Source organism: Saimiri boliviensis, chromosome 9 (genome assembly GCF_048565385.1).
Source record: "Saimiri boliviensis isolate mSaiBol1 chromosome 9, mSaiBol1.pri, whole genome shotgun sequence".
NCBI lineage: Eukaryota > Metazoa > Chordata > Mammalia > Primates > Cebidae > Saimiri > Saimiri boliviensis.
Window position 1 is genome coordinate 96,338,203 of NC_133457.1, and position 14,740 is coordinate 96,352,942.

At 54.1% G+C, this 14,740-nt stretch overlaps 1 protein-coding gene and 1 pseudogene across 1 annotated transcript in view; one reads left to right on the forward strand and one right to left on the reverse strand.

Annotated features, from left to right (window-relative positions):
- Window positions 1–7,124, forward strand: part of XKR7 (XK related 7) — a 29,185-nt gene extending 22,061 nt beyond the window's left edge. Inside the window, exons 2-3 of the mRNA XM_003932132.4 lie at window positions 4,194–4,396; window positions 5,621–7,124. Coding sequence (XP_003932181.3) covers window positions 4,194–4,396; window positions 5,621–6,573 — 1,156 coding nt within the window. The 3' untranslated portion in view covers window positions 6,574–7,124. The remainder of the gene's footprint in view (window positions 1–4,193; window positions 4,397–5,620) is intronic.
- On the reverse strand, window positions 1,261–1,647 carry LOC101037822 (large ribosomal subunit protein eL43-like; annotated as a pseudogene).
- Window positions 7,125–14,740: the final 7,616 nt, after the last annotated feature.

Genomic DNA, 14,740 nt, shown 5'->3' on the forward strand with positions numbered 1-14,740 from the left:
GGGGCAGGAGTGGGCAGGGAGGTGGGCAGGCCGCCCGTCAGGTGGTGATGGATGCTGGCTGGGGGCCAGGGCCTCTCTCATGCTGACCCGGGCCCGGAAACAGATGGTCTTCCAGCCTGAGAGAAACTTCCAGGGTGTCACCCTCCCCCAACTCCCCAGGCCCCTTCACATTGGACCAGCTGGTCTCTCCTTCCTAGTCAAAGCCAGAGCCCCAGGAAGGGGAAGGGAATGTGATGGCAGGGGGGATGGTGGCTAGGAAAGACAGCCTGTGTTCTAGGCCCTCAGAAGTTCTAGGGGTCATCTTGGTTTCTCCCCCAGCCCCCACCTCTGGCCACCTCCAGATCTCTCTCTGCCCCTCCTCTCTTCCCTGCCTTAGCTCAGCCCTGTAATCCTGGATTTCCTCCAAGCCAGCCTCCACAGCAAGCTTTCTAAGCCACTGAGCCAAGCACATCACCCCTGATTCTGGGATGGCATTCAGATATGGAATAAAATCGGAACTTTTCAGTCTGGAATTTGATGCCCTTCACAATTCTAGTCTTCTTATGCCCCTGCCCATTAAACCACCCCCCTCCCCCAGCCCCCGTCCAGGCCCATGAAACCTCTGGCCATTCCCTTAAGAGGCCAAATTCTTTCAGGCCTCTGAGCCTTTGCTTCAGCTGATTCTTCCACCTGGAATGCCTTTCCATCTCTTGCGTGCGTTCAAATGCCAATCCATGCTTTAAAACCTGAGATCAAATGTTTCTTCTCTCCAAGGCATGTTGTAGTATTACTTCACCTCCTATCTTGTCTGTCTTCCATGGGACTGGGAGATACATACGGGCACACAGCCTGGCACAGAGCAGGTGGTCAAAATCCACCTGCTACATGAATGAATCATTCTGGCTGCAGGGATCCTTATGTGTGGGGTAAGCCGGAGTCCAGAAAATGGAAGATACAGGGAGACAAATTTCTGCTCATCAGAAGAAACACAAGCCAGACCTGGAGCGGCTCAGAAGCTGAGGTTCCTGTCCTGGGAAGCGTGTGAGCCATTGGTATAGATGCACCAGTCTGGAAATGGCTGAAGGAATTCCAGTATGGCATAGGACAGTTGGAGAGAGGGGGCTTTGCATTTCCTGAGTCAGCTCCTGAGGGAGCAGCCCCTTTCCCACCCTGGCAGCCAATCCTGTCATTTGTTCTGGTGACGGTGTGTTTACACCATAGACATGCCAGGATGACCCAGGGATGGGGAAGAGCGTCCTAAACAGGATGCTTCTGGCCACATTTTTTTTTTTACATAAATTAACCCATTTATTATAGGCCAGTGATGTCTCATAGAGTAGAGGAGCATCTACTGGTCTTTCAATTCCTTCACTCTTCTGATGGCGGACTTGACCGTGACAGTGGAAGTGGTATTGTACGTCCAGGCACCGCCAGCCACTGTCTTCATGCAGGAACCACAGTGCCAGATGCCCACAGCTCATCTCTTCATCTTGGTTTTGCCACAGAAAGAGCAAGTGTACTTGGCATGCTGGCTGATTTCAATTTTCTTCACCATTTTCCAGAGGGAGGCCCCATAGCGGATCCCATATTTACCCACGATCCCAACTTTCTTGTTACGTTTGGCCATGCTGCCGGTCCGAGCCCAGAAAAAGAGCTTCTGGCCACATTTTGCAGAGATAGTTCCAGAATATTCACTCTGAAAAAATATTCAGAGTTATTAAATCCATCCCTTTCATTAGCAGAGGGAGAAACTGAGGCACAGAGAGGGCCACACAGCTGGTAAGACCAGTATACTCATTTGAGGAAACTGGGTATTAGCTGGCCCCACATCCAGGGAGCACTGTGATTTCCTCCCTTGGGCTGTGAATAGAGTGAGTCCCCTGGTTCCCAAACAACATCCTGAAAGTACCAGCACTTCAACTTGGGAATAGATCCCAAATCCCTGGCTCCCCAGTTTCAGATCCAGGCAGTGGGGTCCCAGAATCTGTGTAAAGGTTTCCCCCTACACATACCCCACCCCCAGTTTCCTGGGAAGGCCACTTTTGGAGGAGCCCTCTGGTTTGCAGCAAAAGGTGTGCTTGGCCTGGCATGGTGACTCACACCTGTAATCCTAGCACTTTGGGAGGCCAAGGCGGGTGGATCATGAGGTCTGGAGTTCGAGACCAGCCTGGCCAGTATGGTGAAACCACATCTCTACTAAAAATACAAAAATTAGCTGGTCATGGTGGTGTACACCTGTAGTCCCAGCTACTTGGGAAGCTGAGGCAGGAGAATTCTTTGAACCTCGGAGGCAGAGGCAGAGATCCCTGGAATCTCAGAGTGAGCCAAGATCGCGCCACTGTACTCCAGCCTCCGTCTCAAAACTCCGTCTCAAAAAAAAAAAAAAAAAAAAAAGGGCGTGCCTGCCCCTGTGAATCAGAGAGTTTGGGGATCTGGGGAGGGCACTAGGAAGGTGGCAGGGTCTGTGGCTGCATGAATGGAGCTTCTGGGCAAGGAAACAGGGCAGAAGGATAAATCAGACCCAGAGATCTGTGTGGATAGGTCCCCTCTCACCCTACGAGGGCACTGAACTTTATAGTGTGCAGTTTCTTTTCATTCACTTGATCCTCACTGCTACTTTGGGAGGTAATATTAACTAGGGCTCAGAGAGGGTCTTGCTCAAGATAACATGGTAAATTAGAAGCCAAGTCAGGGATTGATCTCAGGACTTCAGAGTCCCTTCTATACCCTCTATAGGGTTACTAGAGTTCCATTCAGTTCAACAAGCCTGCAGTCATGCACACTTTCATTCATTCAGCCCACACGGAGTAAGCACCTACTGTGTGCTAAGAACTGAGGACCCAGCAGTTAGCAAGCCAACCTAGTCATTCTCCAAGTACTCACAGCATGGGGAAGAGGCGCACATAACTGGGCAGTTACAACCCACTGTGACAAGTGCTAGCAAGATTAGATGGAAGCCTGGAAGAGGCCCCTACCCAAGGTGGAAGGCGGTCAGTGCAAGCTTTATGGACAAAATTGTATTTAAAAGCTGAGCCTTGGAAGAAAAGCAAGAGTCCCGGTTTGGGGCCGGGATGGGGTTAGGGGACAGGTCAGGGTGTTTCAGGGAGAGGAAACAATAGGTACAAAACCCCAGCAAGGAGGGAGAACACTGTGAGCTCTGGCATCTGTGACCGGTGCAGAGTGGCCATGAAGAGATATGTTGTTTGTTGGGAAAAGTGGCATGAGAGGAAGCAGCAGTTTCAAATGCCAAGGAAAAGTGTCTGCGAGCACCTTCCCTACACCCTGGGGCGAGAGCTGGGCACCGAGAGGTGAGGTTGGGGAACAGGCCAGAGAGCTGCTGGTGGCAACAGAACTAGGGCTGGCACCAGGCAGTAGGGACTGTTCCTGAAAGGAACCTATGTGAGCAAAACTTTTTATGGTTTGCAGTCAGAGGCAGTGTTGCGGTTAGAGTGCTGGCCCTGAAGCCAGAATGACTGGGTTTGAATCCTGGTTCTACTGCTTCCTAGCAGTGTGACCTTGGATAAACGACCTCTCTCTCTGGGTCTCAGTTTGCTCATCTACAAAATGGGGATTGTGCGCCGTGTGTGGTGGCTCATGCCTATAATCCCAGCACCCTGGGAGGCCAAGGCAGGATGATCGGTTTAGGAGAGGCCAGGCGTTCGAGACCAGCGTGGGCAATATAGCCAGAAAATAATTTAAAAATTAGCCTGGTGTAGTGGTGCATGCCTATAGTCCCAGCTACACAGGAGGCTGAGTCGGGAAGATTCCTTGAGCCCAGGAGTTTGAAGTTGCAGTGAGCTAAGATCACACTACTGCATTACAGCCTGGGTGACCGGAATTTAGAATGACCCCATCTCTAAAATAAAACAAAATAAAGGACAGGTAACAGGGCTATTGTAAGCTCAGGGCACTCTAAGGTGTCAGTAACCCTGCAAAGAAAGCACGCTCCAACCCGTTACAGGAACAATGGTGATGCTGCTGTTGCGTTAAAGGCTTGACTTAGTGCCAGTCCTCTCTCACTAAGCTGAGTCCATTCAGTGCTCCTCAACGGCAGCCCCATAAAGGGATCCTTTCGGAATGCCCATTTCACAGCTGAGGAAACGGGCTCAGCGGAGGGAGTGACTTGCCGCCTGCGTCTGTGGGCGGCTCGGGCGGGTGGGACGGAGCGAGCGGAACCAGCGAGCCGGAGCCTGAGCACCGCGTCCTTCCCGCAGGTACCTGAGCGCCCTGTACCTGGGGCTGCAGAGCCGCTGGCGCGGGGAGCGGCTGCGGCGCCACTTCTACTGGCGGATGCTGTTCGAGAGCGCGGACGTGAGCATGCTGCGCCTGCTGGAGACCTTCCTGCGCAGCGCCCCGCAGCTCGTGCTGCAGCTCAGCCTGCTCGTGCACCGCGGGGGCGCGCCCGACCTGCTGCCGGGTGAGCCCGCCCCTTCACCTTCCGCGCCTGGGACCGCCCCAACGGGCCTTTCTCCCTGCTTCCGGCTCCCTGGGGATGCCCTGTGCGCTTCCCCACCCAAGCTCAGGGCTCAGTCAGGATTTAGGGAGGCCAGCCCCTTCTACCGTCACCGCCCTCCAGGCCTCTGGAGACCCCTGCGTCCCCTTCGATGGCCCACTTACCCTCAGAGTGAGGCGGGACATGGCCCTTCCACTCCCTCGCCACCCGTCAGGCCCTCTGGGTGCTCCCGCCCTTGTCCTTTCCCCGTTGCCAGAGCCAACCAAACCCCATTTCCCATCCAAACACCTCAGACCCTCTGGGGACTGCTCTGCCCCCTTCATTCCTGATCCCAGCCTGCATCAACTGGGGGGCCCCCTGCCTGCCTCAAAGACCTGACCAATCACCATCAGTTTCCAGAGAGTCGCCCTCTTCACTGGGGGGGCCCCAGAGGGCCCTCCCAGGCCTACTCCTGGCACCCATCCCCTCCTCCTCCCTACAGGCCCTGTTAATCTCCCACCCTGCCCCTCCCATAATGACAGACCAGGTCAAGCCCCTCAATGTCAGAGAAAAACCACATCCCCCTGTCTCCCTGAAGCACCCCACGTTCTTCCCACCCAGTCCCTGCCCAACCCATCCTCAGTGTCCCAAAAGACTATCATCACCCCTCAGGGCTCTGGGTATCCCTTGCCCAGATACTGGGTCCCAATCGTAGCGCTTCCCACCTTGGGTCTCTCCGACCCCGCCCCTCAGCTCTGCTCAGCTCTAGGTATTCCTCTCCATACCCGGCCTCCTCCTGGTGGCCCACAACATCTAACGGCCCCTCCTGGCTGCTCCACACCCTAATCATGACCTCCTCTTCACCTTCCCTTCCACTCCCAGAATCCTGGACCCTCATTTTCCACCATCCCGTCAAGCCCCTGAACCCTGACAGCCCCACACCAGAATCCTAGATGGAGACCAATCCCCCATCTTCGCCTCCCTTTATGCTCCCACCCTGCAGAAGTACCCAGTCCTGTGCACCCTCACGCACCTCATCATTGCTCTTGAAGCTCCCCACCTCCCAGACCTTCCCCACTCCCCTGCTGATCCACAGACCCTTTCCTGACCCAGAACCGGCTCCTGACCCAGAACCCTTCCCCCCTCCCCAGACCCCAACCCGAGCCCGCCCCTAACCCAGCCCACACCACCCCTGCCCTGTCTCCACAGCCCTGTCCACCTCCGCCTCCCTCGTGTCTCTGGCCTGGACGCTGGCCTCCTACCAGAAGGTGCTTCGGGACTCCCGGGATGACAAGCGGCCGCTGTCCTACAAGGGCGCCGTGGCCCAGGTGCTGTGGCACCTGTTCACCATTGCCGCCCGCAGCCTGGCCTTCGCGCTCTTCGCCAGTGTCTACAAGCTCTACTTTGGCATCTTCATCGTGGCCCACTGGTGCGTCATGACCTTCTGGGTCATCCAAGGGGAGACAGACTTCTGCATGTCCAAGTGGGAGGAGATCATCTACAACATGGTGGTGGGCATCATCTACATCTTCTGCTGGTTCAACGTCAAGGAGGGCCGCAGCCGCCGCCGCATGACCCTCTACCACTGCATCGTCCTGCTGGAGAACGCCGTGCTCACCGGCTTCTGGTACTCCAGCCGCAACTTCTCCACCGACTTCCACTCGCTCATTATGGTCTGCGTGGTGGCCTCCAGCTTTGCACTGGGCATATTCTTCATGTGTGTCTACTACTGTCTCCTGCACCCCAACGGGCCCATGCTGGGTCCCCAGACGCCTGGCTGCATCTTCCGTGAGGCCTCCGAGCCCTGTGGCCCACCTGCTGATGCCATCACGAGTCCCCCCAGGTCCCTGCCGAGGACTACAGGTGCCGAGCGAGACGGGGCCTCTGGGGGGGAGCGTGCGGGGACCCCCACACCACCTGTCTTCCAGGTTCGGCCTGGCTTGCCTCCCACACCAGTGGCCCGCGCATTGCGGACAGAGGGGCCTGTCATCCGGATTGACTTGCCTCGCAAGAAGTACCCAGCGTGGGATGCTCATTTTATTGACCGCCGGCTCCGGAAGACCATCCTGGCACTGGAGTACTCCTCGCCTGTCACACCCCGGTTGCAGTACCGGAGTGTGGGGACCTCCCAGGAGCTTCTGGAGTATGAGACCACGGTGTAGGCTACAGTGTCCCTGCACAAAAGGGACAGGCTTGGCTGATCCCACATCAGCCACAGTGTTGAGCCCAGAATTTCAAGGCCACCAGGCTAAGGGGGAGTGGATCGATTGGTCCGAGGGTAGAGTGGCCCCACTCTTGGGTTCTTTCAGGGGAGGGGGCAGCCTTGCGGAGGCCCCAGCCCTGGGCCCCATTTTCAGCCTTGTGGCCCATTCCCTAAATTCCCCTGACCCAGGGCCCGGGGAATCATCTGGTGCTACACTTCTCGAGCTGCCCTGCTTTTGTGGGGCCTCCACACCTCTCCCCTGCCTGGCCTTGCCCATGTGTCACCCCTGCTGGACCTGCCAGAGAAGGGGCACTGTCTGGGGTCCATGACCCAGACCCTGTGCTCCTAGGGGGTTGTGGGGAGTGGGCTGCCTCGGCGGTGGGAGGACACCTCGGAGAAGGATGGAGGAGGCCATGGAAGGGATGGGGTGAGGTTGGAGCATAGTGTGGACAGGGAGGGCATGGGTCCTGGAGGGTCTGAGGCCTGGAGCCAGGGCAAGAGTGAGCTGAAGGAGGGAGCTGGGGTGGGGCAGGGTGTTGGGGTGGGGGGCTGGCAGTGCTAGAGATGGATAGGAGAAAGAACTGTGGGAGTCTAGGCTGGCAGAAGCATGGAGGGGTAGAAGGCTTGGGGGAGGGGAACCCGCAATCCAGAACATAGCAAATAAGAATGAACTCCTCAGGATACGTCTCTTGTTGTGGGCTCTGTGAAGGATGAGGTTCTACACACCTTGGGTGAAATGTTTCAAGGAGCCATTCTTTGTTCTAGATGAGCACCTGGAATATGGCTTCTAGATGCAGGTCTTCAACACAGCAGATAAGATGCCTGGGAAGATCCCTGGGCTCAAGTCCAGGTGAGGTTTTAGCACATTTATCAGAGGAACTGATCCAGAAGCACGCTTAGTTCTAGATTGAGTTCTAGAGTGCTAGTCTGATCAAATGTCCCAGGGAGCTGCTCTGAGCTGTGTATTCTGCTGTAAGGAGGGAGGACACTGGAGCCCTGCTGCTCTGCTATGGGGGATTCTAGCACCTGCCATGGTGGTGGGGGAGAAGGGTTCTAGAACCCAATGTGAATGGAATTTTCTAGGAATGGGTGCTCTGATTCTAGACTTCTGAGGCTCATGGGAGCTCTAGGCCCCTGCTACCTTGGTCCACAGCCATCTTTCTAAAAGGAAGTTGTCCTCAGAACCCCTGAGACATTTCAGTTGCCAACTGGTTCCCAGCTAGAAAAAAATAGCTCTGGGATGTGACATGAATCCTGGCTCCCAGCCACCCTGCAAATGGGGCTCTCTGGGGCGGCATCTGGGAAACTGACTTGTTTTGCCTTAGATCTGATGACTCCCCAGGACCTGTGGTCTAGTCTCATAGCCTGAATATCTTCAACATACTGGGTGCCCAGGGGACTCACCCAGGGCCCCTCCTCCCACCTAGGAGAGCCAGTCCTGGATTGAGGGGGCGTATGGGAGAGGGGAAGTAGGCAGTTTCATGGGGTGAGGGGACAGAGCCTCTAGCAGAGCTGGGAACCCATCTCTCTCTCTCTCTCTCTCTCTCTCTCTCTCTCTCTCTCTCTCACATACACACACACACACACACACACACACACACACACACATACACTCCCCACAGCAACTAAGGTGCATTCAGTGGGAGAGGATGGCAGGGGATGTTAAGGACAGCCGCAAACCTGATCCTGAAGTGAGGTGGACCATGAGAATCCTAACTATGCAAATTAGAGGGGTGTTTAGCCCTCCCCGGTTCAGCCTCTCTTAGGTTACAAATGAGAAACTGAGGCCCTGAGTGTCAGCCACTCTCTCAAGGCCCCAGACTCTGGGCTGCCCCATCCAAAGGTGATGGGCAACGATGAATTACTGGGGATGCAGTGTGACCCCAAAGGAAGAGAGGAGCAGATTGCCCACATATACACAAGCACAACAACTGTGATACAAGTCACCCTCCTGCCAGCAGAGACGGTGTGTGCATCAGCCCTGCCAACATAGCAAGAATGCTTTTCCTTCTTTCTGCTGCTAAGCACCCTCAGGAACCAGGCCTCAAGGATGATGGGTGGTGGGAGAAGCCCAAGGCTGACCCAGGCACAGTCCGCTGTGTTCATCCATCCTGCTTGTCCTCTGCCCAAATCCATCTTTGGAGGCTGAATTCACACACAAAGCCTTTGTGAGACGGGAGCTTTGAGGTTGCAGACCCAGACTCAGAAACAGACTGTTTCTCCAGGGCCAACTTTGTGCCGGAAACTTTTACCCCATGTGGTTTCACTTACACTCTCTGCTGCTCACAACATCCCTACAAGAGAGGTATTATTAACCCATCTTACAGATGAGGAAACTGAGGCCCAGAGAGGTGGCATGAGGGTCACCCTTGGCAAGTTATTCTCCTCCCCAGTGTCCTAGAATGGCCCATCTGGCTGCTGCATTCTAGAGGAAATTCTAGAGGACCTAGCTGGGGTCCTTTACCACTCCAGGAGGCTCCCAAGGGGCAGGGATGTGCTGGCAGGGCTTGGCATGGTCTGGGGCTCACAGGGAAGCCACAGCCACATTTTTGGATTTCACTCCACCCCCACTCCCCACCTCTTCTCAGTCCCACACACCCTTCCCTAGGGGCCTTTGCCTGCAGGGACATCTGGGCACAGAAATGGCAAAGGGATCAGGGAGAGGGCAGCAGGCACCTTCTCCTGCTTCTCACCCTCAGAAGAGTCTCAGCACTTTAATGACTGAGTCCCCACCCAGGAGCTCAGGACCAGGCCTGAGGCCCCCTGCTCCACTGGTTCGTCCCTTCTTTTCACTGGGATAGAGGAGCCAGATGAGGGAGGGTCCATCCCCTTAGAGCTGTTTTGTTTTTCTTTCTGTGACACAATCTACCTCAGCCAGTCTCTCCCCTGGCAGAACTGACCCCCTGGTCCTCTGCCTCCTGTTCCCTGTCCCCCAGCCCAGTCTGGATGCTCAATCCTTCCCAGAATCCCTACAGGGTCCTTGCAGCCCAGAGCATCCCTGAGGGTCCCTTAGGGTCCCTTAAGCCACCTGCTTTCCACATCTATTGGGAGAAAGTGAGACCCAGAGAGGACCAAGGACTCACCAAAGGTCACACAGGAAGTCAGTGGCAGTTAGGATTTCCCTGGGGACGAGAGATACTTGGGTGTGTCTTAATTTTGCCAGAAACAGAAGAGAACAGGATGCTCTGGGTACCAAATATCGCAGGCCCTGCCTTCAGTACCTCTAATCCCAGGAGACCAGTGTCCCCGTTTCCAGGGCAGACTTCTATCTCCCTGTTTTCTTAGAACTGGCCCCCAGGCTATTGTGTTCCCCAAACCTCTGCAGGCCCAACACCCCGTCAGGGCACCTCCTGGCACTGATGTGCCACGTGCCTTGTAACTGTCACCCCAGCTGAACAGCGCGGACCTCCCCACTCCCCCACAGAGGGCTCCCTAACAAGGGGGCCTTGCTCGATAACGCTCCTCTCATCTGCCCATTCATGTGTCTCCTCCAAATCTGCCTTACCAACAGCCAGCTCCCTGCTACACCTGTGTCCCACAGAGGCATGTCACCCATGAGAGCTAGGGAAGGCAGAGGGCAGGGAAGGCGAAGCCTGGGGAAAGTCCAGGTCTCTGGGAAAGGCAGAGGGGTCTGGAAAGATCCAGGGAAGGTCTCGCTTGCACCCAACACCTTCCTAAGTACTCGAATTCTGCAGGTTCTTTCCTTGGAATTCATCTGGGCCTGGAGTCCACAGAAGCTTCAGACAGTGGGAAGAAGGTTTTCTGGGACAAGGGGTACATGGGATGCAAACTCAAATGCCTCGAGATAATGAACAATAGGGAATGGTGGGGACTCTGGCAAACAGGAGAGTACGTATCTGCCCTGCCTGTAGGCACTAACATTTACATTTGTAGAAAACTGCCGGCCACTCATATTGCTGGCCCATGTGCCACCAGTTTGAGACTTCTGGTTCAAAATGTTGAGAAGGTTCTGGAGCATCCTGCAGAGTCTGGAAACCCCTCAGGGGAAGTCAGGAACAGAGGTCGTGGCTCCCTCTGAGACTTTGCTACTCCACCCCTAAATCCTTACCTCCTGGCTATCTGAGAACTCAGTCCACTAGCCTCTCAGCTAAAAAGGGAAGTCTAGGGGTCCACAGGGTCCCTGGTTTGGGAATCATCATCTGATAAGGGCTACAGGCCCCTCCAGTGCCTCAGGGGGTTAGGGGCTGCTGGAATCTTCTCCAGCTTGGGGGCCCCTTGTTAGTAGGAACCTACATTGGGCTGCAGGGGAGTCCAGGCGCAGGATGTGGACTGAAAGCCAGGACCCAACTGCCCCATTCTGTGCTGGCCCCTGCCACCTTTGACTCCTGCCTCCCTCCCAGTTCAAACTGTGATGGCACCTGCGGTAGAGATTGGTGAGTGAAGCTGTCAGTTTCTGTATTCAAGTGCTTTGTGATGTCACAATAGAAGGGAGAGAGTGGGTGCCAAGCACCAAGGGACGGAAGGCACCAAGTGGGTGCCATGGGTAGTAGTCGGGTAGAGGTCCAAGTCCCCCTTCCCAACCACAGAGGCTTCTGAGACCCTGGGGCTGGGGAGGAAAGGGGCCGCAATGTGCCATTCTGGTTGGGGAGAGGCTAGGACATTTCTGGGTCCTTGGCTGCTGCCGGGAGAGGCATGGGGAGGAAGAACTCTGCAGCGGGAGATGTGGGAGTAGAAAAGAAAAGCCCTGTCCAGGCCTGGCCTGGTTTCTGGAGACAGGAAACTCCCCAAGGGACAGAGAGGTTACCCCCCGTGCTTGGCTTCTGCCACCCTTCCCTTCTCTGGAGGAGGAGGCCACCCTCTCCTCAGCAACCCTAGCCTTTATTCTATGCATAGCCACTGCAAGAGCACTCCCGGTCCAGGCTGAAGGGGTGGGGGCCCAGGGGCACTTGCAATAATCTCAGAATGGGGGGTACCCTGGGACAAAGAGGGGGTACAGAAGGTGCCAGAGGGGAAAGGTGGTTCCTCCATCTCTGTCTCACCCAAATCCCCCCAGACCAAATCTGACCCTTTTCTGCCTGGTCTCCATTGGGCTAAACCACTGAACTTGGAGGGGCCTCATATAAACATAGCCCCCAGTCCCACGGGCTTTCCAAACCTGTCCTGAAATAGCTGGAAGGGATCTGAACTGTTCCCAGAGCTCCCTCATTATTTTCTTCCCCGAGGATCCTGTAGTTCGGGAGATCTTTCTCCCAAACCAGCCGCATTTCTTGAAGAAGAATTCATTTTCCCACATTAAGTTAACTCAAGCTGAGCTTTTGATTGCAAATAAATGCTTCCAAGGCCTCAAGTCAGCTTCTAGAGCTTGAGGGTGGGGGAATATTTGTATTCTATTGGGTTGCTTAATACAAAATTCTCAAAAGCACTCTTGGGCACCCATTTCTGCCTTCACAGGCCCTCAGGGTCTGCACCCCATGTTGGGACTCAATGGTTTAGACATCCAGCATCCTATTTTACTGAAGGGGCAGGCCCAGAGACGGGAGGTGGCCAGCCCAAGGTCACACAGTCAGCTGGTGGCAGGGTGAGACCAGAATCCAGTTCCTTTGAGGGTCCCACCAGAATACCCCCAGCCCTGGTCCTCCCCTCCACGTCCCTGGAACTCTAGGAATCACTAGCCATGCCTGAGGGGCTAATCTCCCTCTGTCAGCACAATTCTGAGTGATTCTTCCCCTCCCTGTCGTCTCTTCCTTCCTAAGGGGCCCTCACCCCTGTCCACTTCTGTTTCCTATTTCTGGTCCCACCTCCTGGTATTTACTACATCTGTGCCATCTCCCATCCCCCAGACCCCCACTTGCCCTCCATGCTTCCCCCAGGAAGGGGAGGGGCCCTCCAAGCTGGGGCCCCTTTATTGAGACTCTTTTGTACACCACAGACTTTTTGTATATTTTTAATTTTGCTGCGACATGAGATATTAAAAGTCATTTCAGTACGTGCTGCTTGTGTCCCATTGTTTTGGCTGTTCTGGGCCAGGGGAAGGAGAATCGGAAGGAGGGATGGGTAGGGTACCACCTGCCACAATCTCTGTGGCTTAAGAGAGAAAGGCCTTTGGCTGGGAGAGGGTGGGACATTATACAATGCTTCCTGTTTACTGGACAGCATCTCAATCAATCAACCAGAAAGAATCCTAACGCCAAATGTTCTACACGTTATCTCCAAACTCATTTTACAGATAAGGAAAAAAAATAAATAAATAAAAGACAAAGGTGGGATATACTTGTTAGAGATCACAGAATGAGTCTATGACAAAATCGGGACCTCAACTGAAGTTCCTAACTCCACTACAACAAATGCTTACTGAGAACCTACTCCGTGCCAGACAGTTCTAGGCACAGTGAACAAGAAACATGTAAAACAGGCAAAGTCCCTGCCCTCAAGGAGCTTACATCCTATCCTAGCGGGTATTGCCTCTAAAATGGCCTGTCTCCAGGACTTCCATCCTAATCCAGTGGTTCTCAAACTTCAAAGTGCATCAGAGTCACTTGGGGAAGAGAGGGTATGTTTCCAACACATATTTCTGTCTTTATAACCAGGGAGTAGATTTCCCATGCCTGGAAATCTGCATTTTTAAAGTTCTTCAGGCATGCTTAAAGAACATGCCTGGAAATCCTGCATTCTGGTGCAAGCAGGTCTGAGGACCTGACCTTAAGGACCTTTTTTTTTTTTTTTTTTTTTCTCCAGAGACAGTCTCACTCTGTCACCCAGGCTGGAGTGCAGTGATGCAATCATAGCTCACTGCAGCCTTGAACTCCTAGGCTCAAGCAATCCTTTCGCCTCAGCCTCCGGAGTAGCTGGGACTGCAGGCATACACCACCATGCCCAGCTAATTTTAAAAACATTGTTATAGAAATGAGGGTCTCCCTATGCTGCTCAGGCTGGTCTCAAACTCATAGCCTCAAGCAATCTTCCAGCCTCAGCCTCCCAAAGTGGTGGGATTACAGACATAAGCCACTGTACCCAGCCAAGGACCACTACTTTAATATACCCTCCACAAATCTGATCACGGCATTTCCTTGCTTTAGAACCTCCCGTGGCTCCCCAGTGCCTTCACGATAAAGGTCAAACTCTACTGCCAGACTCTGGCTTTTTAGAAACTGAGCCTACAACACCTGGAATCTCGTCTCTGACGTAGCCCACCTGGCCCCCATAGCGTCTCCAAACCATCCATTTTCCTGTTTCCATGAGACTCTCCTGATTGCCATCAACAGGCTTTCTCACCATGCTTTCATGCAGGTGGAGCCCCAGTTTCCCAACGGTCCCCCTCCAAAGTGCCCAGGGAATGTAACCCTGACCTGGCCCCAGGAGGCAAATCATGGTTGACCAAAGACAGTGGTTCCCAAACTGTGGTCTCCAGGCTAGCAGCACCAGGGAACTCATTATAAATACAGATTCTCAGGCTTCAGACTTACTAAATCAGCCACCATGTGGATGGGGCATGGTAATTTGTTTGACGCCATCTGGGTGATTCTGATGCATGCCCATGTTTGAGGACCATTGGTCTAAGATAATTCCCCTTACAAGGAATTGATGGGGACGGGGGCATGTGACCCAATTCTGGTAAGGTGGGGACTGCTAAGTGTCCCCCAGTATCCATGTTCCCCCTTTTCTATAAAGAGTTTTTAGCTAGGCACATAGCCACTCAGAATAAAAGACTACATTTCCCAGCCTCCTTTGCAGCTAGGCTCAGCTTTGAACCGAGCTCTGGCCAAGAAGAAATTTGTACTACTTACATCACTTTAAAGAGACAGATCGCGTTCTTGGCTTTGTTGACCCTGCTGTCTGGACCGCAGCTGGGTAGAGAGAGCCATCTTGCAGTTGATAGCAGAATCAGTACTTGGTGGAGCAACAGAATAGGGGACATCAAGGTCCGGGACCGAGGGAGCTGCCATACCTGCCCTTGACTGTTACAAGAAGAAGAGAAAAACTCTGTTATTCGGTCTTTGACACAGCCAAAATATGTCCTGGTGAATGCATCTGGCCCCTAGTTTCTTAAGGGAAGTGTTCTGAAGATTTTTGGGAAAGATGTTTCTCCACAAAAAAAGACACACAAGGAGGGGAAACACTTGGCCTTATCCTGGGATGGCATCATGTGCCACTCCCAAGGCCGCTGC